General features: G+C 39.3%; 1 protein-coding gene across 2 annotated transcripts in view; it reads left to right on the forward strand.

Annotated features, from left to right (window-relative positions):
- Positions 1-26,944, forward strand: part of MTPN (myotrophin) — a 44,845-nt gene extending 17,901 nt beyond the window's left edge. Inside the window, exons 2-5 of one of the 2 annotated variants that reach the window (XM_025180290.3) lie at positions 3,260-3,373; positions 4,730-4,813; positions 9,510-9,594; positions 23,685-26,944. In XM_025180290.3, the coding sequence (XP_025036075.1) occupies positions 3,260-3,373; positions 4,730-4,813; positions 9,510-9,569 (258 nt within the window). In that variant the 3' untranslated portion in view covers positions 9,570-9,594; positions 23,685-26,944. The remainder of the gene's footprint in view (positions 1-3,259; positions 3,374-4,729; positions 4,814-9,509; positions 9,595-23,684) is intronic. The other variant, XM_006114373.4, reaches the window with a different exon arrangement.
- Positions 26,945-27,172: the final 228 nt, after the last annotated feature.

Here is a 27,172-nt window from a genome sequence, read left to right on the forward strand (position 1 = left end):
ACTCACATACAGAATTCAGCATTTGCTGCTACTCCACTACAAGCCTAAATTTGGCATAAATAAATGTCTTCATTTTTCTTTCATGCTCATTCCAGAAGGCGTATGGTTTATCATCCTATGCAATATTAATAGAATCATAAGATGTGTATTCAAATACTTTAATATGTTATATAAAATAGTAGTTATGTAACTGGGAATTCAGAGAGGGCAAAGGACAAAAATGAAGATAAAATCTGTAGCTGTACAGTAATTGGATTCCTTAAAGTTCCTATTGGACAACTGCACCTTACTCAAGGTTGAAGTAATGAGAGTTTCTTTCTTAGCTTTTACAGTAGAGATTTCAAAGGTTTTGTGCCAGTTTTAAAATTTCCAAAGTTCAACTGTTTTCCAAATATTCTTACTCTCTGATTGTCATGATATAGTCATCAGTTGTGCATGGTGGGAAGGAGGGGCAAGAGAGCTGGAAATACAGTTCACCTATAATGTTGAGCACTGAAAGCTTTCCTTGAAATTTTATTTCAGAGACTATCTAACAGATGACCTAATCTGTGGAGAAGACTTAAAATAAACTCTCTAACCTTCGTGGGAAGTTTCAGGAGAACATATACATTGGAATCATTACTCATGGCTTCCCCTCAAATTCCTTTCAGTAGTGAAATCTAGTTAAACGGAGATGGGAAGCTGTTCATCAGTGAAGTGACTAGTTTATCCGGTACCCTAAATCAGTGGTCACCAACCCGTAGATCGGGATCTACTGGTAGATCTTGGAGCCTCTGACAGGTGATCCTGACTAGTTTGGCCAAGAGGCTATCTAGCACCTGCACTTCAGTTGCTCCCTTCTCCCCCCCTGCTGCATACCTCCTGCCCTTTGCCTTGGAGCTGCTCCTCCCCCTGGGAGGCTCCTGCTTTCTGTGCAGGGTAGGGGAGTGAGAGGAGTGATGCTAATGTCAGGCTGCTCCTTTTCCCACCCTGTATCATTTCTCTACAGAGCAGAGAGGGCACAACAGGACCTGGGATGGAGTTTGCTGGCTGCTTTAGGGAGTGGTTTAGGGCCAGGGCAGGGGCAAGCCTCAGCCTGCTTTAGCCCCACTGTACCATCAACCAGGAGCCACCAGCAGTGCCCAGCTGGGGCCCACATCCCAAACTTCTACCCCAGTCATGAACCCCCTCCTTCATCCCAAGCCCTTGTCCCAGTCCTGAGCACCTCTGCATCCAAACGCTGTCCCAGAGCCTGTACCTACAACCCCACCTACATTCCAACAGCCTGCCCCAATAGCAGCTCAGCCCCTCACACTCCAGATCCCTTAATCCAAGACCAGAGCCTGCACCCTAACCCTCTGCCCCAGCCTGATGAAAGTGAGTGAGGATGGGGAGGAGAGAGAGGATGGAGTGAGCAGGGGCAGGTCCATGGATAAGGGTTAGGAAGGAAGCAGGGCAGAGGTATTTATATTTGCGGTAGATCTTGGATTGCACTTAAATTCAAAAAGTGATCTCGGGCTTAAAAAGGTTGGAGACCTCTGCTCTAAATCATGCCCTTCTTATCTCCTGGGGATCTTGTTGCAGCTGGTGGTTATGAAAAGGAAAAATGGAAAAGGTGGTATATGGATGTGAATTTATACTGCTTTTTAGGATTTGAGTAGGCATTCCAGAAGCAAAATAATATGCCATTTAATTACTTTGGGAGGGGCTTGATGTTGAGACTTTCCTTTAGTTTTATTCAAGTTCAGCTTCCAAATAGAGTCTTAGTTGCACAGTTGTGACATTTTAAAAGGCACTGAGCCAAAATGGAAAGACATAAGTTTAGTATGGTTGAATAGGCTAGCAAGAAAATAATGAGCTTTTAAATTATCATTTGTGACTTGGAATTTAAAATTTATTATTAAATTTACTCGTGCCTTTTTAATGGGGTAAGAGCATAGTAAATTGTAGGGACAGACAATAAAATCTAATGCACTTCTACAATTTGAACTGCAAAAGAATTGAAGAATGAAATTAAATGATTAGAACTAATCAGAAAATTATTCAAGTGGTGATATTACAAACCCACTCTGGGAACCTTTCAGTTCTACAAATGAAACAGCGGGGGCTAGAATTGATAAATTCCTGAACTGCCTAGTTTGTCCCAAACTGTTTGTCCCAAACTGAAACTTCAACCTGACCTAACTTATTTTTCTCCTCAAGAACGTATTACACAGTTTTAATAAGCATACTGCTGGCTACATTCTTGTCAATGAATAAAGAATCTGAAATATATTTTGATAATTTATCACATTGAGGAAACCTGCTGATTGTTGTTCTCAAGGAAGAACAGGATTTGTTTAATTTTGAACTAGCTTTCAGGAGCCCTGACAAGGAAACGAGGAAGGGGCACAATGAGGGACCAAGTGCTTCAACTATAAAATGTTCAGTATTTATTAAAACCTTAACACTTCTAAAAATTAAACAACTTGTCAATATAACACTATGAAATTCTCCTGATTCTTGTACAAGAACACCAGGCAAGCAGTTAACCAACTGGAACAACCCCCTGCCATACCACTTTTGTTTTAATTTTTTAAATGGGATTTTACATCCCTATTTTTGATATTATGCCAAGTCTTTGCGATGAGGAGCATTGGACACCTTTAGAAAAGAACCCAAAGACCTGTAAAAACGACTAGGAGCAAGCCAGCCTAGCTATCACTAATGGCTAGCCTTATGGTGATTGGTATGGCAGCTGCCATATGAGAAGGTGGAAGTGAACCATTACTTTCTGTTGTTGGAGCTGTCAGAAGAATGTCCAGAGGAGGAGAAAATGAAGTAGTTCATCAGCATGTGCAGAAGGGTTAGAAGGCTGTACAGTTGACGTATAGAAAACAGGAATCGAGCTGCATGAAAATGTATGCAAAGGGAGATGGGGGGGAAACTAAATGAAAGTGATTATTTTTCTTCAAAAACCAAACTTTTGTTGGATTAAGTGTCTAAAAAAAAATCAATACTTAATTTTCTAAATAAGTAATTCCTGTATTTGACATGCAGATATTATTCACACAGTAAGCATGATAGACTACACAATATCTGGAATGTTGTCCACATCTGAAAAAGTGGAAGGACCCTGATCTCTTGTGTTTGTTCCTTGTAGTAACATACTGTTTGTGGCAAGGGAGCAGGTAAATTGTTTAGTGCTTCTGAAATTTTGAATCTTCTTTTTTTTTTTTTCATTTTAAAGAATATTGCATAAATAAGGAAATCTAATGAGTTTTTCTTCCTTCTTTATAAGGGTGAAGATGTCAATCGGACACTGGAAGGTGGGAGGAAACCTCTTCATTATGCAGCAGATTGTGGGCAGCTTGAGATTCTGGAATTTCTGCTATTAAAAGGAGCTGATATTAATGTATGTTTTGCAAATTGCAGGCAGACTGACTGTGTGCCTTGTGCAATTGGGTCAGATGTATTAAGAGATTTTGTGAAAGTCTGGGGGACTGTCTCAAATGAATTAATGCATTTCATATAATTGAGAGATCAGTGAGTAAAATATTGTAAGAACAAAATGGAGGCTTGAAGCTTAAACTGACATTAACATCTACAGTGTAATTTACATTCTGTAAAAGTAAATAGTGGTTAGGAAGCCAATCAAGTAGTCCATGACTCTTAATACAGTTAAAAAGCAGAGGGGACCTGGTGTGAGCTAGGACTGCTCAGTCCTGGCTTGCACCTTTTCGCCCCGCTGTGCCTCTGCCTCCTTTGCCCCCTGCAGAGATAGCGCTGGGGGGAACCGGCTTTTAAGCTAGCTTTCCCTCCAGCACCAGCTCCTGCTTCTCCCTCCCCTCCCCCTGGCTGCTGCTTCTGATAGAGGCAGCAAATGGGGAAAGTAACTAGTTGAGTCACTACTCAACTACCTGATAAGCCTAGGCTTTCTGATATATTCTTTTTTATTTCTGCATTGTGTAATTTAGGGATGCAAGCAAATTCCATTTGCTAGTTTCCATTTAAAGTCTGGTTAATGAGAACTAGGATTCAGCAGTCATATCTGACCTTTTTTCAGAGCTTAAGATATGTGAAATTAGTATACAATACTGGGAGAAGATTCTTGTTTAAACTTAAGTTTAAAGAGTGGCTACTAAGGGGAACTTTTTTCCCCCGTTAACCCAAGATTTGTTAGGACTTCAGCTAGCTGGCACTTGTCAACAGTCTGTTACCATAATTCTATGACACTTAAACCTCCAAAATTTAGGAAGTTGATTAGCATTCACCAGTTAAGGACTTAAGTTACAAGTCTATTCTTTGCTTCCTTTGTTAGTGAAAAGGGAACATGTCCACTTCTTCCTTGTGTTCTTTTTTCTGCTTTCCTTCTCTTTCTGTTGCATCTTGTGTTAAACCTGCAGCTATTTTGTATAGTGTGGCACTAATATATTTAACTATTACACCTCCCCTTTCACCCCAGTAAAAACTAAATGGACTTCTCAGCAAGGTGAATAAAACCGACTTTGTTATATAACCAGGCTGTTGTGAAGATAAAGTTCAAGAGTTTTTCAGAGAATTATCAGTCTGCAACAAGAAAATCTTTTAAAAAGTTTGAAATTCCTGGGGGGTTCTGCTTTTTTTGGGGGAGGGGAGTGAGTGCATTGAAAAATGGTATTAACTTTTCAGTATAGTAAACATCAGGGTATATATAGCGCACAGGCTGAGGTATAAACTTTTTGAATACAAATGTGAACTTCAATAACTGTCTTGGTTCCTGTCTTTATAGGCTCCAGATAAACATCATATCACACCTCTTCTATCAGCAGTATATGAGGGTCATGTCACTTGTGTGAAATTACTTCTGTCAAAGGTAAAACTTAATATTTTACCCAGTACTCATTCTTATAACTTGCACATTGATGAAATTCAGTACTGACTTTAACAATAATAAGGTGGACCAAGTGATTTGAAAATAGCTGAACAGGACAGTCATTCATGTAATTGGACCGGTGGCTGGCACTTCATCATTATGCCCAGTGCTTGTGGATAAGGGAGAAGCAGTAGATGTGGTATGTCTAGATGTTTGTAAGGCATTTGATACAGTCTTGCATGACCTTAAACCAGGGAACTATAACCTAGATGGAGATGGAAGTAAAGTGGGTGCATAATGGGTTGGATAACCATTCCCAGAGTTAACGATCAATGGTCCGCAGTCATGATGGAAGGGCATAGTGTGGAGATCCACAGGGATCTGTTTCAGTATAGGTCCTGTTTTCTGTCTTAATGATTTAGATAGTACTTATAAAACTTGCAACCCTTCCAAGCTGAGAGGGGTTGCAAGTGATTTGGAGGATAGGATTACAAATCAAAATGATCTGGACAAACTGAAGAAATGGTCTGAGTAAAATAGGATGAAATTCAATAAAGACACATGCAAAGTACTCCATTTCCAGAGGAACAATCAGTTGCACACATACAAAATGGGAAATGACTACCTACAAAGGAGTACTGTGGAGAGGGATCTAGGTATCATAGTGCACCATAAACTAAATACACGAATCACCAATGTGATACTATTGCCAAAGAGAAAGCAAACATCATTCTGATGTATGAGCAGGAATGTTGTAAGCAAGATATGAGAAGTAATTCTGCTCTACTGCATGCTGATTAGGCCTCAACTGGAGTATTTTTGTTCCGTTCTGGGTGCCACATTTCAGGAGAGATGTGGACAAATTGGAAAAAATCCAAAGCAACAAAAATTGTTAAGTCTAGAGACTGTAACCTAGGAGGGACAAGTGAAAGAAATGGGATGGTTTAGTTTGAAAAAGATGACTAAGAGGGCATGATAGCAGCTTTCAAGTACTATAGGGTTGTTGAAGGAGGTAGAAGAAAGAATTGTCTCCTTGACCTCTATTGATAGGATGAGAAACAATGAGCTCAAATTACAGCAAAGGAGAGTTAGGTTGGACATTAGGAGAAACTAACTGTTGGGGTGATTAAGTACTGAAATTGCCAAGGAAGGTTGTAGAATCTCCACCATTGGAGGTTTTTAAGACTAGGTTAGACAAACACCTGGCTAAGATGATCTAACTGTTGCTTGGTCTTCCATAAATGCAGGGACTGTACTGGATACAAAAAACAGGACTATGTAGCACTTTAAAGGCTAACAAGATGGTTTATTAGGTGATGAGCTTTCATGGGCCAGACCACTTTCTCGGATCAAATTGTGGAAGAAAATTGGTACAACCATATATACCAAAGGATACAATCAAAAAATGAACACCTATGAAAAGGACAAATCAAATATCAGAACAGAAGGGGGATGAGGTGGGGAGGTAAATGTCTGTGAGCTAATGATATTAGAGGTGATAACTGGGGAAGCTATCTTTGTAATGGGTAAGGTAATTAGCGTCCTTGTTAAGACCTAGGTGTAAAGTGTCAAATGTAAGCAGTTCAGAGGATTCTCTTTCAAGCCTGGTGTTAAAAGGTCTTTGAAGCAGGATGCAGGTAATCAGGTCATTGAGACAATGCTCTTTCCGGTTGAAATGGCAAGAAACTGTTTTTTCTTTGTGATCCTGTCTAATATCTGTTTTGTGGGCATTGATTCTTTGAAGTGTCTGAGACGTCCAATGTACATAGCAGACGGACATTGTCGGCACATGATAGCATAAATTATATTTCTGGATGAGCAGGAATGTGTTCTTGATCTGATTGTGCCATAGTCCTGTTTTTTGTTTCAGCTAGACCAGACTAACATGGGTACATATCTATTCCTATTCTACATGCAGAAGACTGTACTTGACCTCCTTCCAGTTCTGATTCCATAATTACAGCACGGATGCACTTTCAGAGCAATCTTAAGCTATGCATTTCATAATTTCTAAGTGTATTCCTGATACTAACTTTAATGAAATTTCAAAATAGTGTTATCTACCCATTCCTGGTACATACCGTGTTCAACACTTGTTGAACAATGCCTTTTACCCCTTAGCTTAGCTCACAGGACACATGTCTGTAAAATATCAGGTGATCTTGACTTTTTCTTAATTCTACTTTGAGGGCACTGCAAAGCTCTTTAAATCTCATCAGTTGATTCTACCTTCATCTTCTGGATTTGAAAAACCACTACATTTCTAAGTAACTTGATTAAACACAAGATTTCACTATTCCTCCTACTTACTGTCATGGGGAAAGCCTAATCTTATATGAGCCAAGCAGTGCTTCCATTGCTGATCACTGTGTAGCACCCTACACACTCTGATTGTTCAGGACCCAAATAACACGCCTTCAAATTCAGATCTTTCAGATTTCCAAACAGGCAGTCTGGATAAAAGCGCTGTCCAGGAGTCAAGCTCCTGTATTTCTGTGTACCCATAAGGTTGTTCCTGGGTCACATACTAGTCAATAATCTCATTAGACTTTGATAATGGACAGGAGAGTACCCTTATAAAATCTGCAGATACCACACATCTAGAAGCAGTTGCAAGCACTTTGGAGGATGGGGTTAGAATTTTAAAATAACCTTGACAAATTGGAGAATTAATCTGAAGTCAAGTGCACTACTAATACTCAAAGGAAGAATCAAATATCCCCAAATTACAAAATGGGAATAACTGGCTAGAGAGTGGAACTGGAAAATGTGGTAGTTCATAGTCATTTGCACTTTGAATTGTTGGTGTGATGCAGTCAGCCATCCTGTCCATAAGAGTTTGGGGTGGCCCCCCATGGGCCCTGCACTTTGGAGGGGCCCCCACAGTGGCCATCTTCATGGTCTTTTGGACAGGATGGTCCCTCCCTCCATATTAATGGGACACTCCCTCCTGACCCCGCACTCAGCACAGTGTCAAAAGCTATGGGCAGTGCAGCAACCCCATCTCCCAGTTTGGTCACCCCATTTCACCACAACAGTGGGAAGCTGACCGCCCTGGCCTACTCTGCTCCCCCAAGTGATGTGGGCTCTGGGGAGCAGTGGTCAAGGGCACAATCCCTGCTGCTGCCAACGCCAGGCCCCTTGGTAATCTCTTGGCTTGCCTCTCTTGGGAGAGGGGTTTTTGGGAAGGGGTGGAATGGGCATAGTGCCTGGCATTAGAGGGATTGCCCTGGATCCTGTCATCCCCTTCAGGACAGCCCTGGATGCAATCATGGAAAAAACTAATATTCTGGAGTATATTGACAACAGTGTTGTACATCAGACCTAGAAGGTAATAGTTTTGGCACTGGTGAGACCCCAGCTGGAATAGTGTGTTCAGTTTTGGGCACCATATTTCAGGAAAGATGTGAACAAATTAGAGAGAGTTCAGGGAAGAGTAACAAAGATAATAAACATTTCAAAAATCTGACTGAGGAAAAGTTAAGTTGAGAATGAGGATGGGGATCTGATAATTCTTCAATTATGTTTAAAGACTCTTATAAAGAGGATTGTGATTAGTTGATCTCCATGGCTACTGAACATAAGACAAGGAGTAATCCGCTTAATCTTCAGCAAAGGAGATTTAGGTTAGATACTGGGGAAACTTTATAACTACAGCCGCTCTCTGAGTTATGAATGAGTTACGGACCAAACACTTGGCCGTAACTCGAGCTGTTCATAACTCGGACCCCATTGAGTTACACGTGACCGCGCTGTTCGTAAGCACGTGTTGCGTTCGTAACTCGGGGACCGCCTTTACGACCGCTCCATGGGAGCTTTGGTCATAAGTGCAAACGGTCATAACTCGGGGAGCGGCTGTAAAGTAGAAATAAGATCCTCCGGAAAAGGGCCTTATTCCGGAGGATCACGCCAGTCTAGACGCTTTTTTCCGGCTTTCCCCAAGCCGGAAAAAAAGCGGCGGACATGTTTGTTTAAATCCGCAGGGGATATCCGTAGCCCTAGTGTTAGCTTATGACTTAAACGTCCTATTTCATGACCAGGTGTGTTAAATGGTATGTTTTCCAATACATAGAATTCTCAGACTTTTGGCTGTTTCTGTGTGAAATGCTTACATTCTAATAAGCCCAATGCAGCTGATAAATTCAGGTAAAGTAGAACCAATCTTCTATCTCTTCAGGTAGTTTTGTGTTGCAGCTGTGTTCCCACTTCTTTCAATTAGCCAGTACTGATGTAAGCAATGGATTCAAATGTCGAATTTTCGGGCATAAGCTGTAGCTGAACTTTCTGACCAGAACAGTTAACTATTTGAGGCTGTTAGTGGTTCCAGGCCAAGTGACGTTATCATGCTTTGTCTATTCCATGATCATATAAGAGGACTTCAGAACCTGGTGTTCTCTTGGAAATAAAAATAAGTTTAGATTTTTTTAAGGTGTAAGGCATCTTTTTCAACTTAAGCCTGAATGTAGTCGTACATGTTCATTTTTTTGTTAAACTTTGTCTGGTAATCCTATGTAACCTTTCCCTTGAGTAAGCTGGAAGCAGTTACGTTTCAGCTGAAAGACGCACTTATCTCCCAACTTCTCTCCCAACTGCTGAAATAGACTTGCATGCATGGAGGCTGGGGGAAAATAGCTGCAGTAGTGTTTCTATCTTTTTCTTCTAAACTTCTAATACTGAATATTTTGTCACAAAATAGGACTTTGAATCCCCTATTTACTGCTGCTTTGCAGAAAGGATAAAACATGGAGGCCTTTGAAGGAGTAGAATTGATACAGTCCCAGGTAACCCTAACAGATGATGGTTCTTGCAAGAATATAAATGTCAGCTGGAAGGCCAATATGCTTGTAGCAAGAGCTTGAGAAAGGTAGCTGAATTAGTTTGTAACAGGAAAAAATTAAACAACAAATAGTCTAGTAGCACTTTAAAGACAAACAAAATGTGTAGGTGGTGGTATGAGTTTTCGTGGGCACAACCCACGTCTTCAGATGACAGGAGTATTAGTTGAACTGGTAAACAGTAACAGTTGTCTTCTGGACCAATTCTCTATGTATGTATTAATCCTGCTACTACACTTTCCCTTTCAAACCAGTTTCAGCATTCTACATTTCAGATTGTAATATTTTGCATTCAGTGATGCTTCCAAGTGGATAGTTGGTCTAAGTTTATTGAAACTAAGAAGAATACCAGACCACTTTTATGCCTGTAATTGAATTATGGTAACTAATGCAGAGTAAGGAATCGAAGTGAAGAATAACTCTCTGAAGTATCTTGGAAGTGGAAAAGGTGCTGAAACCTGTGAACAATAAATGTCCCCATGCTAACTAATTTCATGCCACTTGCTGCAGTATATGGGTATTGAAACTTTCATTTAAAGCCTGAGATTTGTAATGTCAATACATTACTGTTATACAAGTCTTTCAGAAGAACTTGGTTAGTGTATTTTCTGTATCCCCCAAAAAGAGTGCAAAATATAGCTGTTATAAAAGTGAAGCTATAAAGTTAGGTTTAGTCAAGGTGACCTACAGTAATCAAAAGCTTTAAAAATTCTGGAGAACAATTTAACTGATGCAGGAAAACTGTTTGCTTTTGCACAAAGCATAAAAACAGTTCGCTTTAAACTGATTACTCTGTTTAGAAGCAGTAAAAGGATTTAGGCACAACTTCTTCCATACATTTCAGTAGCTTATCAGAATAAGTTACGGTCCATTGAAGCAAGAAGCTTTCAAGCCGTGAGCCATCAAGATGAGATTGCAACTGGGGGGAAAAAAAACCTTGACAGCCTCTTGGAATTGCAGGACAAAGAAATTCTGGACCATTTGGTTTTTAAAACTTAATGGTTAAGCTACAGTGTCCCAGCATTGGGAGTCATCAAACTTTGAGCCTTGCAAAGTTTATAGTTTATGCAATTAAACACTAATTTAATCAAATGCAGAGTTTTCTAAAACTCAGTCCTCATGGTTGAAATTTCTATAGAATTTGTACTGCAAACTTTGTACATTTACATAACTTTGCAATTTAAGTGGGGTTGCCTGTATTTAGCTATGTATTGGAAATCTGAGCTTCCACAGGTGTAAAAAGTACACTAAGGCTGACTGATTCCAAAACAGTTGTTGTAATTTTATTTGACTTGTGCTAAATTAGACTTTCTCCAAATTGTGCAGTTGTGTTGGTGGTTTCACTGACAGTAATTTTTAAACTTCTAAAATAGGTGACGGTTGACTTAGTTTAGATTTTTGGATCTAGTCCCTTTAACACCTTCAATATGGATAGTTGTCCCTTAATTCACATTATGCAAGGCATGTGACATTGATAAATAAAAATAAAGGAAACTGACTTGAGGCTGAATGTTTATCCTTCATCTGCCTTTTTGGAGTCAATTCAGTTTGGTATTGCCTTCAATGCCTAGATACAAGGGGGAAGATGGAGTGAAACTTAATTCTTGGCTCCATTTCTTATCTCTTGCTATTTTACAATCCGGCCCTTTTTAAAAAAAAGTATGTAATATGCAATTTCTTTTAAAACTGCAGCACCTCAGTTGTTACCTTCTAAACTTGTCCTGATTAGACATGGTGTACTTGTCTTGAAAATCATCACAAATCTTAGCAAAACTGTCTAATCACTGGAAGGGCAAAGTAGATAACCTGCTGTAAATCAGTACTGAGTTTACATAGTGATTGTCTAGTACGTTATCTGATCTTATTATTAGATGTCCAAAATATTTCAATGAACCAAATTAAAAATACTTGTTACTACAAAAACACTTACTTAAAAAATTTCTCAGCTATGCTAATTGTAATGATGTAGCTCTTGGCCCACTTTGTATAGCCTATGTGGCTGGGGCTATGCCCTCCAAATTGCTATAGGTGGGAGAAGCAAGGGGCTGGTCAGCAGCCAGAGTCCTTGGCAGCCAGGAGAGTAGGGCAAGCTGGGATCTTGTTGCTCCACTCCTGGGCTGTGTCTAGACTGGCCAGTTTTTCTGGAAAATCAGCCGCTTTTCCGGGAAAAACTTGCCAGCTGTCTACATTGGCCGCTCGAATTTCTGCAAAAGCACTGACTTCCTACTGTAAGAAATCAGTGCTTTTTGCAGAAATACTATGCTGCTCCCGTTCAGGCAAAAGTCCCTTTTGCGCAAAACTTTTGCGCAAAAGGGCCACTGTAGACAGCAGAGATTTGTTTTCCGCAAAAAAGCCCCGATCGCGAAAATGGCGATTGAGGCTTTTTTGCGGAAAAGCGCATCTAGATTGGCCACAGACGCCTTTCCGCAATAAGTGCTTTTGCGGAAAAGCGTCCGTGCCAATCTAGACGCTCTGTTCCAGAAATGCTTTTAACGGAAAACTTTTCCATTAAAAGCATTTCCGGAAAATCATGTCAATCTAGACGTTGCCCTGGTGAGTGGCCAGATCTCTGCTACTGGCACCAGACCCTCAGCTCTGCTAGTCTCCAGATGACAGCGGGATGGGGGAACGGGTCATCAGCATGGACGCATGTCATCTGCCACTAGCAGAGGGTTAACTTTTTTGGTGGTTCAGTTTCTATAGATTCTGCACAGGGGTGTACCCCTCTTTAAGACTTCTGAAAGCATGCTCCACACCTTGTCCCTCAGATTTTGAACGGCACTTGTGATTCTTAAACCTTGGGTTGACTGTTGTAGCTATCTTTAGAAATCTCACCTTGGGAACACACACAGTACCAAATCTGAAGTGAAAATGTTCCTAAAATGTTCAACATCACCATCAGCAACTGCTATAACATGAAATATATAGTAGAATATGGGTAAAATAGAGCAGGAGATATAATTCTCCCCCAAGAAGTTGTCACAAATTAACACTTTTTAAACGAGAGTCATCAGCATGGAAGTGTTATATCTAGAATGATGGCCAAAGCGTGAAGGAGCATATGAATGTTTAGCATATCTGGCACATAACTACTTTGCAATGGCAGCTATAAATGTGCCATGCAAACACTTTCAGGTCCTGTTGTAAATAAGTAGGCATTATCGCCCAGAAATGTAAACTGACTTGTTTGGCTTAGTGATGGCTAAAGAAGTAGTAGAACTGAGTGGATATGGAGGCTCTAAAGTTTTTGTTTTTTTTTGACTGCAGTTATTTAACAAGTATCTTGGAGTTGCATTTTCACAGTAGATTGCACTATAAAACTTGTATGAGGTGAACAGAAAAAATATTATTTCTTGTATTTTTTACTGTGCAAATATTTATAATTAAAATAATAAAGTGGGCACTGTGTACTCTCTAATTTACATCAATATATTTAAATGTAGAAAACATCCAAAAATCTAATACATTCCAGTTGGATTTTTGTTTAAACGTGCAGTAAATCCAGATGAATTTTTTTGAGTTAATCACTTGAGTTAACTGGCTAATCAACAGCTCTTTTTTAACTTAATGTTCTATAGGATTCTTTTTAAAAATTAGATGGTTAGTCACTCAATAAGTAATTCTTATTCATTATATGAGAATGTGTCACTTAGGAGATAACAAAAGAAACTTGACATTGTGGAGGCTCAGACTAGATTTTGTTTGCTATACATGCCCATACACAATAATTGTACTATCATTGTCTGAGGAAACTGACTTTCTAATCATTAGAAATTAGAGATAGTGCTGACAGCTGAAACCATAGTAATACACACAAGAAAATACTAGGATTGACAGTCCTAATAAGCAGTGTTTTATGGAGTGGCTGAGGGTAGATACATAGAAAAAGAATATAGCTAAGTTTCCACTAAATGCAGAATTTTCCACTCTAAAATCCACCTCCACAACCAACAGACACACAGCTCTGGACAGATCTGATAAGTCAAAAGCTAAAGTAGAATTCATGAAGAAAATTCCAAGTAATTTGCAGAGTCTTTGAGAAAGCAAACTTTAAATGTGTTTTAAGAAGCTGGAAACTTTTTTGTAAGCTCCTAGAGATGAAGTCATCTTAATTGTCATTTTATTTGACTCCTTTAGATGAGAGCGAGTGCATGGTATTGTAAAGGTCAATTTAACTAGTAGTCTACTGTTCCAAAGATTTCACCCATAGATCACTGGTTGGTAGGCCCTATTCAGCTTCATTCACCACTTCGGCACCGCTCCCTGCCTGGTCCAAACTTACCAGGTACAGAGCACCTTGAAAAAGTTCCTGTTTGATATGCCAGAGTTGGTTCATCTGTCTAGGGGGAGTAGTTGGAGTAGGGAGAGGAGGGGACAGATAGATAAGCAGCGTTGCAAGTATAGTCGAGGCCCCTTTTTGTACTTTACTTGAAACTCAATTCTCATCTCTTAATTAAGTAACTTCCCTGCTACAATTTTTGGTGGCAATTCTAAGCAATATTAGACAGTCATCTAATTTGAGGTATGAAGGCCTCAGTCCTTTGTCCTTATCAGAATCCCATTTATAAGTCTGTGCAGGACTCTACTTATTAATTAGACACTACACAATCATCCGAGCCTTTTAGATTATTTTTAAGCATTAAACCAAAATAAATGTATTGTCTCACATTACATATTGAATTATTTACATAATTTCTTTTTATAGACAAATTTTTAGCGGATGTGCCACATTCTGAGCTTCTGCAAGGGGAACAGAACTGAAAACTCAGTACCAACTCCTGGACCCTGATGTGTTCTGGGAGGGGAGAGATAGCAGAGATGCAGAGCTGACTTGTGGCACTTCTGACTGCATTTGCAGCAGCTCCAGCTAGCTAACCAGCTGTGTGATTCACCAGACTTGGCAAGCTGTGCCTGAGCCAAAATGATAGCACAGTTTCTGAGGTAGTTAACAGGAAGTCCTCATCTTATTCTCTCCCTCCACCCAAGATGAGGGGTTTACTTAACTTTCACAGGAGCTGAAATGCAAACTTGACTTCACTGACTGACTGTGATCTATCTAAAGATTACCATTAGGGGAATTGTAGGTCTGACAGGCTTATCAGATAGTGTCAGCCGACGGTCAGGGCAGTGTGTATGTGCTATACACCCGAGACTTTAACTGCTGAGACCAGGGTCCCTTGCAGCAGGCAACCTGGAGGAGGTTGACGGGTGCCCAATAAATGTACAGGAAGAGCTTATTACACTTCAGATTTCAGCTGCTAGAATTCGTAATTCCTTCGCAGTGGGCAGCCTTGGGGAAGGCTGAGAAGTGCCCCAGTGAATTCTGCCACCTGGGTGTGACACAAATCCAAACGCCCAAGCTCTCCCTATATCTGTCCCTTAAGACCGGCTGAAGTTCTTTTAAATTGTGCTTGGTTCTGTTACAGCAACTGAAGGAGTCAGGTTAAAGCTTAAACAGTTACAGGTTTATTAAAGAAGCTTATAAATCATATGGTTACAATGGCTATTGCTCTATTTCTTAACTACTAGCAAAATATAGATCTTAAAAATGGTTACAAAGAAGATAGATAGAAAAATAGAAATAATGGTACCAAGTAACAGCTTACTCTTTCTATGTGTACACTTAAGACAGAGGACCACATCCAGGTACAATTTTTACCCCCTTCTGTGCCTCTCGACTCCAGCATGTCAGGCCAGGGCTGGTCCCTCAATTCCTAGGAAAGACGAAAATATGAGGTGGGCGTCCCCATAGAACCTCCGGAGGTCAAACACTTAATCCAACCAGCAGGTAGAGGGTAGAATGACACTCAAAAGAGTGTGCTGCTGTACCACCTTTATACTCATGGGGTCACGTATTTCTCTTTCTTGTCTGTCATGCCAAATGGGGCTGGTCTGTCTTTTGTGAGACCAGTTCTTACAAGGGAGTTGTGAACTTAATTTACACTTGTAAGAGAACTAAATTGGAAGTACTGGGCATTCTTTTCTCAGTGGGAAATTCCTCTTCCAGGGACTGCGTGTGTTCGAATCAACATGGGTGCCAGCCGGGCACACTCGCATATCCTGATCTCGCATCAAAGCAGATCAAAGCTTAATGGCTGTGCCGATTGCCTTAATCGTTCTCTCCTCATATCTATATTTTCAGCTTCTCAGGATCAGATGAGCCAGCATAGACTGTGCTGATTTTACTGCTCCTTCTCTGCCCTGTATGCTTCAGGAACCTCAGAAAGGCAAATAAGATGGATGAGATGGGGGGGGGGGGGTTGGTCTGTCTGGCTACAGATAGGTCCTGCCTTCAGGATGGACATTACTTCCCACATGTGAACTAGGGATTGTAAGTGACTCCTCAGTAGATGACTACCTGATAAGCTTAAGGTTAGACTTACCAGGTAGTGGAGTACTTGAACAGTACTGACATGATTATGAGGGAGCATTTTTCTCATGTGCTTTGACCTATTAACGAAGTTGCACTGAAGTTCCTGGGGGAATGGAAAAATAGAACAATTTACTATAGCAGTCTTTGGATTTTTAGGAAGCAATTTTTTTTCATGTTATGAAGTGTATGGCCTTATGGTTAAGCTATTTGAACTCTTGCTTTAATACATCAGTACATCTTAAAATGTGATATAATACAAGTACAAGCATTTTCATCTAATATGAAAGTCAAATTTGGTGATTAAGAAATTTGTTGCTTGAACAGGTTACATGTCATTTACCTTTATTTAACATGCAAAATAAAATACGAGAGCCTATTGATATTTAGCATGAGATTTGTGATAACACGTTTGCATAGGTATGCTACTGATAACACTTTATGAAATGCAGGGGTTTGTGTTCATTTTGTTCCCTTTCTGCATGGGTTCCCTAAGCCAGCTGCTTCTGCAAAAGTTAGGGCTGTCTGTTTCTCATTCTCTTAGGCCCTTTAGAACTCATGCTTCAGTGGAAATAATCTACTGGGTTTCTACTGAGTCTTTCCCTCTAGAAAGTAGAAATTGACTTGCTCAGTTTATTACTTGCAGCAAAATGATGTGTGTTTGGAGATTGCAGGTGATGGAGCTCTCTGGCGTTGTTGTGCTGATCATAGTGATTGGCTGCAGTCAATTACAGGCATGATTTTGGCATATTGAGTTCATTAAATAAGTTGTCTTTTTCTAATGGTCCACGCCTGTCTGATACCAACTAAAACACAAGCACCAATAAACAAAACCAGGAAATTGCCAAGCTGAGCCTGAGGGACAAGTGTAACATTTTCTTTGAGATATTGGCACAGGTTGTATCTCCAACAGTCTGGTCTGGCAATACCATGGATGCTCCTGGACCAAAGAGTCTGGAGCCTAAGGACTGGGTATCAGGGTCAGCAGCCCAGCTGGGGGCAGCACAGGCTGAGGCCAGAGCCCCATAGCAGTGTGGGGTCAGTCCCCACGGCAACTCCCAGGCTGCGCAGGGCTGGGGTCAGAGCCTGAGCCCCACAGCTGCTCCTGAATGTGTGGGACCAGAATCCTGTGGCGGCAGCAGCTGAAGCCTATGTCTCCCAGTAAGCTAGTAGTAGCTGGGCAGGCAGCCCTGTCAGGTTATGGGGAGGGCGAGATGGGGTTGCCTGCTAGGGCAGTCTGCCAGCAGCTGACAGTGGACTCGGGGATTGGTGGTGGTAAATCTCCTCAGGTCTGGCAAATTGTCTCATTTGGGACTGGTCAGGCCCCAACAATGCTGGACCAGGGAGGTTCAACTTATAGACAGACCAGAGAACCCTTCCAAATTGATACCCCGGAAACCTTTAAGGGTCAAAACTCACTAAGTTTGCAACAAGTTGTGCAACTTGAAAATAGATGTTTGTGGTGGTGTTTATTTAATTTCTTTAACGTATTGGTTATTTCCCATCAAAACTGGCATAGCTAGCAAAGCACAGCTGACTAAGAAATACTTAAAAAAAAAAAATAGTTGTACAGGGAGGGGGGCTGTATTTGCCTATTTAACAAAGATAAATGTAGTCTCATTTTATCCAATACCTAAAGCATGGATGTAATACCTCATGTGAAATTTAGTGTGAGAAACATTGATCTATGGTGCAGAGTTAATTTAGGAGGGCCCAAAATTAGGTTCCACAATGAAATAAGCACTTATCATACCTATTTAGAAAAGATTATTTGAGCAGCTCCATTTTCTTTCTTTTATGGCACAGCAAGACTTTTTGTGGCAGAGCATGCAATTAACATGAATGGTGAGATTGCATTTTCAAGTAAGTTTGAGACATGACCTCAGATGCAGCTTTAAAAACGCTTCCAATAGAGCAGTGATGCACTAACCTCAGTGGTTCAGAAACAAAATTAGCAATTAGTGTTACCCAAAAGAGCAACAGTAGTAAGGATGTAAGTGACTAGTCGACAATCCAATAAGCATATCAGATAGTCGAGTAGTGACTCTACTAGTTGCTTCCCCCCCCTTACTGCCTCTATCAGCTTTTAAGCCAGCTCCACCCCAGTACTGGCTCTGTGGGGACCAGGGGAAGCAGAGGTGTAGCCTGGGACTGGGCTCCCAGATACCTCCACCTCTTTCTAAATGTATAAAGAGCTGCCAGGCTCTTAATACATTTAAAAGGCTGAAGTACAGAGGAGGAGGGAGGACCAGGTCCAAGCCAGGAATTATCTGTCCTGGCTCATGCCCAGTCCCCCCCTACTGTGCTTCAGCCTTTTAAATGTATTAAGAGCCTGGCAGCTCTTAATACTTTTAAAAGGCAGAGCCACGGCAGGGTTAGCTTCCCTGCTGCAACTCTGCAGTGCCCCCCCCCCCCCCCCGCCCCCGGACTAATTAACTAGTCAATGGAAGTTCCATCAACTAGTTGATTCAGAATGTTAGATTGCATTTAAACAGTAGTGTGTGTTCCTATTAAACATTTTATATATATATCAAACGGTGCAATAGGAAATACCTGCTGTTCATATGTATTAAAGAACTTGGTCAGTAATTTTGCCGTGAGAATAATCATACGTGTCTATATATAAAATTGTCATAACAAAATAAACAAATATTTTATCAGTAAGCTAATCTGGTAAAAATATTCTGATAACTTCGGTTTAATAAATTAGCATTTTTAATATCATGAACTGCAAAGAGCCATAAAAGACATTAAAGCACCACATGAGGCTCACGAGCTTCAGTCCGAGTATCACTACAATAAGAGGATAACTTTTTGTACCTTGCCTTTGCAGGAAAGAGCACTGGTAAATTCTCTAGATTTGCATATAAATAGTTACACTAATCATGAAGAGCACCCTTAACTTTCTTGCCAGTGAAATTTGGTCTCCCTACTGCTATTTCAAATATGTCAAAGTAGTTAGAAATAGCAGGTATTTCCTATTGCACCGTTTGAGATATATATATATATATATATATCTCTATCTCTATCTCTAATATAAAATGTTTAATATGAACACACACTACTATTTAAATGCAATCTAACATTCTGAATCAACTAGTTGATGGAGGGGGGAAGCTTGATTTGGAAGCATAAGGGTTTGTTAATAGCCAATAGGTTTACTTATCACAGCTTTGTTTCAAATCCTAGTTGGGTCTCAACTGAAAACTGGTTTGGCCTTTGCCTCCTGTGTATGTGGTCGAATCCCACTTTCTCAAAGATCTTTCTACTCTAAAATTTCTTAAGGCCCAAATAATGATGGCTTCATCAAGTTGAAGTGCATTGGCAAAAAAGTATGTGAACATGTCATAATTTCTTGAACTAATCCTACTTCGGACTAGCACCAAATATACTTTCTTGTGAGCACTGAACTTACCCACTTTTCTTTAAGCCCCATTTCTTCAGTTCATGTATTTCAGTTTAACCCTAATTCCTATAGATCACCCATTTAACTTCTGTTGAATGCAGAAATAAATTTGATGCAGAAGTAATGGGTGACTTCATTTTTCCTTTAACTTTCTAATGTGAACAAATTATATTGCAGCTGTTTGAGGAGTTACAACTGAGGCAAAAATGTTAAGCTGAGCAAGATTTTTTTTTAAATCCATGGAAAATTAGAAAACACAATCTTTGAAATGTTTGAGACTTCTGATCTACTAATATACAATTAGGGGTTGTGGTAAGCACAATATACATTTCATGAAAACACTGTACTTGCCTCCAAAAAGGTCTAAGGCTGAAATGGCACAGGAAATGGATTAAATATATTAAATTCCTCAATGCTCGTTGGATAGCATTTATTATTTCTTCCCCACTCCCCTTATGCTAAACCACACCAAATGATGACTTGAGAGACTGACAGCTTCTTTTGAGATTTTAAGAGGCTGATTTTTATGAGAGGGTATCTTTGCATCTTGAGCTTAGACTTGTTTTGGGAAAGGGCAGAGTTACCATTTAGTGCAGGTAGTTTAAAGAACCAAATACAGTTTCCATTCAGGAAATGGAAGTTTGAAGGCCTTCAGGAGTTGGCTTCCAAGTACAGTTTGTTCTGTAGTCTTCTTCTAAGTATGGCCTAGAGCCAAACTTGAAACATGGTTCATTTTAACATGGGCCTTGTTTTATGTTCTCACCTAGAGATATTCATAATGTTAGTGTGAGATGGGTTTTACATCCATCTTTCAAAACTCAACCTAATTTGAAATTGTGTGCTATTGCAGTTTTAAATTAAAATGTCTGAGCTATATTGTAAATGTTTTTCCTTACAACCCTCAATTTAACAATCTTTGTAAATGCAGATTAATATCTTATTTTTCCTTTAGCTGGTTTGTGAAATCTATAAAAGATACTCTATCACTTAAGACTGGTAGTGTTTTAAATAACAAGTACAAAAGTAATTGACCTGAATGATAACAGTGGATCTAATCTACCTTGACTTTAGTAAGGCATTTGATACAGTACCACATGGGGAATTATTGGTTAAATTGGAAAAGATAGGGATTAATATGAAAGTTGAGAGGTGGATAAGCAACTGGTTAAAGGGGAGACTACAGCGGGTCATATTGAAAGATGAACTGTCGGGTTGGAGGAAGGTTACTAACGGAGTTCCTGAGGGATCAGTTTTGGGGCCAATTTTATTTAATCTTTTTATCGCTGACCTTGGCACCAAAAGTGGAAGTGTCCTAATAAAATTTGCGGATGACACAAAGTTGGGAGCTATTGCCAATTCAGAAAAGGATCGGGATATCATACAGGAAGATCTGGATGATCTTGTAAATTGGAGTGATAGCAATAGGATGAAATTTAATAGTGAGAAGTGTAAGGTTATGCATTTAGGGATTAATAACAAGAATTAGTTATAAGCTGGGGACACATCAGTTGGAAGTAACGGAGGAGGAGGTTGATTATAAAATGACTATGAGCCGCCATTGTGACATGGCCGTGAAAAAGGCTAATACGATCTTGGGATGTATTAGGCGAGGTATTTCCAGTAGGGATAAGGAGGTGTTAGTGCCATTATACAAGGCATTGGTGAGACCCCATTTGGAATACTGTGTGCAGTTCTGGTCTCCCATGTTTAAGAAGGATGAATTCAAACAGATACAAAGAAGGGCCACTAGGATGATCCGAGGAATGGAAAACCTGTCTTATGAAAGACTCAAGGAGCCAAAAGAAGGTTGAGGGGGGACATGATTGCACTTTTTAAATATATTAGAGGGATAAATACCAAGGAGGGAGAGGAATTATTTAAGCTTAATACCAATGTGGACACAAGAACAAATGGATATAAGCTGGCTAGTAGAAAGTTTAGACTTGAGATTAGACGAAGGTTTCTAACCATTAGAGGAGTGAGGTTCTGGAACGGCCTTCCAAGGGAAGTAGTGGGGGCAAAAGATCTATCTGGTTTCAAGATTAAACTAGATGGGTTTATGAAGGAGATGGTTTGATGAGAGAACATGATCTTGGTAACTAATTATCCATTCATTATCAGTGGGAATAGGTCAATGGAGGGATGATAGGCGTTACTATAGAGAACCTTCTGGGTGTCTGGCTGATGAGTCTTGCCCACATGCTCAGGGTTTAGCTGATTGCCATATTTGGGGTCGGGAAGGAATTTTCCTCCAGGGTAGATTGACAGAGGCCCTGGAGGTTTTTGCATGGGGTACAGATCACAGCTAGAGGATTCTCTGCATCTTGGGGTCTTCAAAGTATTTGAAGGCTTCAGTATCTGAAATACAAGTGAGAGGATTATTCTGGGAGGGGTGGGTGAGATTCTGTGGCCTGCACTGTGCAGGGGGTCAGACTAGATGATCAAAATGGTTCCTTCTGACCTTAAAGTCTATAACAGTGTAAAGATGTAACACAGTACAGGTGAAGTTTGTGTAAACTGCAATCAAATAGAACATAGCAACATAACTAGTGTTGATGCATCATTTTAAATGTTATGACTTGAGAACAAAAAGTCAGTCCCATTATCCAAGTTCACTTAGGAGTAGAGTAACTCCTTTGGCTGTCCATTTTTAAACCCTGTCTTGGCTATCCTGGCTCTTCTTTTTGGGGAGGAAGGGAGGGTTGGCAAAAGTTGGCATTTGTTTTGCTCTTGATCTGTTGGCAAGAAAAGGGACAAATGTCTACTCTTGCCCAAAAAAGTAGGGTGTGATTGTAGAAGAATATACAAGGAGTGAGTAGAGATGCCAACTCCACATAGAGGGGAAGACGCTGGATTATGGTGTGGCATTCTAGTGCATAGGGGGCAGGCAGCGTTCAAACAGTGACTATCTTTTTTTACATCACATCTATACCTCTCCCCAATCCTCTCGGAGACAGATTCCCAAATTATTACAGGTGGTCTCAACACAGGATGTTAATGATGACCTTGTCTTTATTAGTATTGATGAATACTAAATGTAAAACTTAGAATTCATGGTTTTGAGTGGGTTTAATTAGGAAAAACTAAATTTTTCTCAAGTACATAATACCACTCTAGGATACAGCTGAAACAATGTTGTGTTTTTGCACTTTTGTCAGTTTAGACTTGGTATGGAATAAATTAAAAAAACAACTCTACATCCTCTAAGGATGAGGGTAGTAAATAGAATTAAAGATGGGAAAATATCTGGCAGGAAAAGGTCTGAAATTCTGAAGCACTAGAGGAGTGAGGTGTCTCATTTGAGAGCCACATCAGTGAGGGTTGGGAGTTTTGGAGATTTTTTTTCCTCTCACTTCTGTGGTCCCCTACCGATGGTTTCCCCCACTCCTGCCATACATAAAACTAACATTGAAGCCTTTTTGTGTTGGACATAAATTAATATTTTACTTTATTTAAAATGAAGTTTGGTAAACTAACGAGAGTTAATGCTTAATCTGTTTAATTGAACCATTCTTTCTAGTTGCAGCTGATTCAGAAAGTATGGTCACCCTACATAGCCGTCCTCCCCTCCCACAGTGCACAGATCTGTAAATAGAAGTGAATAAGTTAAATATTGGCACACCACTTCAGAATGCTGACCCCTTAACTAGTATGTCAAAGTTAGGGCAACATACTGGTGAGCAGGCTTATTGCTGAGGATTTTAATATGGAGGACAGTATTGTGCCTTACTAACCTTGTCCTGTTAATTGATTCCCTCTCATTGAATCTTCATAGGCTTTTTTGAAGATATTTGTATCACTTTTGAGATATAGAAGAACCTTTCCGATTTATAGAAATTGGGGAGCTATAGTGACTGACTTGCTATGATGCAAATTTCAGTATGCACATATGAAACACATGGCTTTCATCAATTTTCTGATATCTAATGGGCTATGCTAGTAAATTGTCTGTACTGTAATTCATAAGTGTTAACATGACCTTTCTGAAGCACTCTTTGCCATTCAAAGTGGGATGACAACCGTTTTTATGTAGTACAAATTCAGTGTACTTCAAAACCAAAAGATTGGATATATTTAGCTATAAAACTGTTTCTTGTGGTTTCTGAGAGAGATACAGGATGTAAAAAAAGTGAGCAATTTAGTGAGTTCAAAGTAGTTCTCTAATGTAACTAAAATGTGCCAGAACCCCTTCACAAGAAACTGTAGATACCAAGATGTGATGTCCTTTGCTAAGTGACAGATCTTCTCATCTCTTTACAGGGTGCTGATAAGACTGTGAAAGGCCCAGATGGACTAACAGCCTTTGAAGCTACTGACAACCAGGCAATCAAAGCTCTTCTTCAGTGACGGATGGACTGATACAACTAATGTATTTTCTGTGGCCTCACACTGCTGCCTGTCTGTCACTCTTTGTATCTTCCAGCTTCTTCAGCTAAATACTTTTTTGGAGGGGTGGGGTGGGGAGGGCGTTGTCAGTACATCAGACTAACTAAAGGTCTCTGTTAAAAAAAAAAAAAAAATCTGTTTTTGAAGAGAATGGAAATCTATACAATCAATGTCCTTAGGATTTACTTCATGCACAATCTTCCCTCTCTCCCCTCCCCCATTTATAGTGTAAACAAACGTCTTCTGCAGGAGGGGAAAGAACATACACTTCAAAATTGGGTGTTATGCCTCCCTTACAGTTTTGTGTTGAAAAATCAGTGTAGACAAAGATAGTGTTTAAATACTCTAAGATGCTAACTAAGACAGTGGTCCAATGCTGTTAGTGTCTGCTGTGATGTAAAATGTAGCCACTGAGGCAGTTGATAGCTACATCCATCTGCTTTAAAGCATATGTTGAAATACTGAAGACTTCTGATACTAGTTAAAGGCTCTGTCTCTACCTTGACTAATCAGATGCCGCACTAACCTTCCTTTCACTCCTTGTAAATCAAGAGAGATCAGTTTTTAGGCAAGACCTTGTTATATTCCAAAAGACCAAGATACCTTTAGAAGATTGGATGTTGGGTTCTCCCTCCACCCCTGCAGTCTGGTCAGTTCTGGACAAGAACACAATCTGACCTGTAATATTTTTTTGTGATAAATCTCTCTGCAGTTTATCCTTTTAGGTTGTCAGTTGGAATTTCCTCATTTACCATGTCAATATAATCAACATAGGTGCATATGGTGAAAACTGCAAGTCCTCTGCTATCCAAGAAGAACTTCTCTGCTTAATTTAAACTTAGTGCTGCTAGTAATTTAGATGTTCTCAGTAAAACATATCAAAATTGCTAAATGTTTTTTGCTATAGTTTCAAAAAATATTACATGAAGCACTATCTGTGTTCTACTATCAGAAAAAGACTGAAATGCAATTTAACTGAAATCTATAACTATCACCAGAGAAGAAAATAAGGCGTTTCCTAAGATTCCTTATCAATTGGCTGAATGTTTTTAACAGAGTAATGAACCTCTTTCCAAAGCTTCTGCTTAATTCCTGTATCCTTTATGGTCCTACAGACATATTTAAGTTTCATCTGGACGTTATTGTACCAGTAAATATTACAGCAGTAGATAACTCATTGGAAGCAAATTTAAAATTGTAGCAAGGGATCCCCACCTCATTCGCTCCAAGAAAGTCTGAGCTCTTGTTTTCAGCTTTAATTTGTATTAGACACCTACCAGCTCACCCAAACAGTTTTTTTCATAGTATTTTTTAAAGAGGCATACATTATGTAAAGATATATCTGTTTGGGAGGTTGGCATGTGCAACTTTCAGGCATTATGGTAACATTCAGAAAACATCACTCAGTCTTAAACATGATGTTTAAACAAAACAAGCAAGCCTTATTTTTATTTCTCATGTTTGGAATTGATGTCAGGAAGGTGGGCAATACAGTTTCTGGTAACTGCCATCAAGATAAATATGTATTGACCCATTTTGGGTTCGTATTTTAACCATGTTGCATACAATTGAATGTGAGTCAATTATGAACAACCTTGTATTTAGAATGTAAAATGAGAACAGACGGAATTATAAATATAGAACATCCCCACATGATTTTAAAAAAAATCCAGAATAGTCATTCTGGCCAATGAGAAACTGTAGTGAGTAACTATTGCTGGTTTCTTAGATTTCTGGGAGGTATGAATGGCAGTAGAAGGATAAGAAATATTTTAAACTATAACCACTGAGTAACTGGTAATGAACAAACACACTTGGCTAATTTTTTTTTGTATTAAGTCTTTAAAATAAAGATCTCTGTAATCAATCTCTAATCAATGCTGGACCATCATAGTCTCATTACAGTAGTGTGGATGCTGAATAAAATTCTGATATTCTGAATCACTGAAATAATTAGTACTATGTTTGCATAAACTAGTCTTATGCTGTTAAATACTAAGCCAGAAAACTGCAAATTGAAATTATTTTTTTACTTTCAAGTTTAAAGAATTGTCAGATTGTATACTTCACCATAACCTCTTACCATCTTTTTTCCTCTTTGCCTTGCCCTTCTCCATCTCATTCACCCCTACCTCCCACTTAAGAGGAGATTATTATAGCACTGGATCATTTGGACCTTTTTTGTACTGTTCCTCTGGTGATGATAGAGGTTATTTGCCTTCATTTTCTACAATTATTTAAACTTTTTAATTTTTCTTGATCTATTTCACATGAAGAAATCTGCAAAAAAAAAATTTTATAAGACCACGTTTAATTTGACTGAATAAAAATCCAGGCCACTTTGCCAGAATGGTTAGAGGATTGATATTTAAATCTTTATTTTTTACTAAAGAAGAATTTGTTTCCTTTTTGCACTACATAAAAGGTTGTCATTTTTGTCCAAGTTTTTAAAGAGCTATAAATGCTTTAATCTTTGTTTTGTGTAGACAATAGGTTTGTTAATACACTTCCTTGTCATCACATTGTGAGAAATTGGTTTGCTACCTGTTTCTCTAGCCCTTCTATGTGCGAAATTGACAAAATGTAAATTTTTGAATGCACAGAAAACTAATATAGAAACACAAAGGCTTAAATATCTTGTCAAAGCCAACTGGAAATATATACATTTAGAAATCAATTTACTTTGTGTAGCTTTCCCTTTCAAATTTGGGTTGAGTATTTTAAAATTAAATCTGAGGTCTTACATTCTCTGTTCTCTTTTTTCATTGAAATAAATCTTTGAATCTTAAATGGAACTTCTCCTTTAATACAATATTGAATGCATTATTTTGTTTGTAGAAGAGGCTGGTAAGAGTGGAGTGTCCTAGTTCAAGCAATTGCAGTGTTGCATGCAAAATTTCAAAATGAACTGTCTTAATTATATTTTGTAAATGAAGAAACAATCATATCTTTCTACGCAGTGATGGAAGAAAATTAGTGCTTTATGCATTTTGATATTCCTCTTTTCACCAGTGTAGCTATTTTGACACAGGTCTATCGTTATCATGGTTCATTGACATCAGAATGCTAAATGATAATGTATTTTTAAGATTGTTGCAAGAATGAATGAAATAAACTTGAATTGTGCTACAGAAGATTCTGCAGCTTTATTTCCCTTGTCCTATCTGTGTCTTCTATTGCTGTCTGATCATACTTACTTACTGTGTAGCTCTGATACTTCAGTTTAACTGGCACTGTGTGCGTAATTTCAGCTGTATTAATACAGATGTGAACAAATCTGAGGGCTGGTCTACACCAGCGGTTCTCAAACATTTTGGGCTCCGGAGCCCTTTACACGTGTAAAAATTTATGTGGAGCTCCAG

Source organism: Pelodiscus sinensis, chromosome 1 (genome assembly GCF_052426305.1).
Source record: "Pelodiscus sinensis isolate ZL-2025 chromosome 1, ASM5242630v1, whole genome shotgun sequence".
Taxonomy (NCBI): Eukaryota; Metazoa; Chordata; order Testudines; family Trionychidae; genus Pelodiscus; species Pelodiscus sinensis.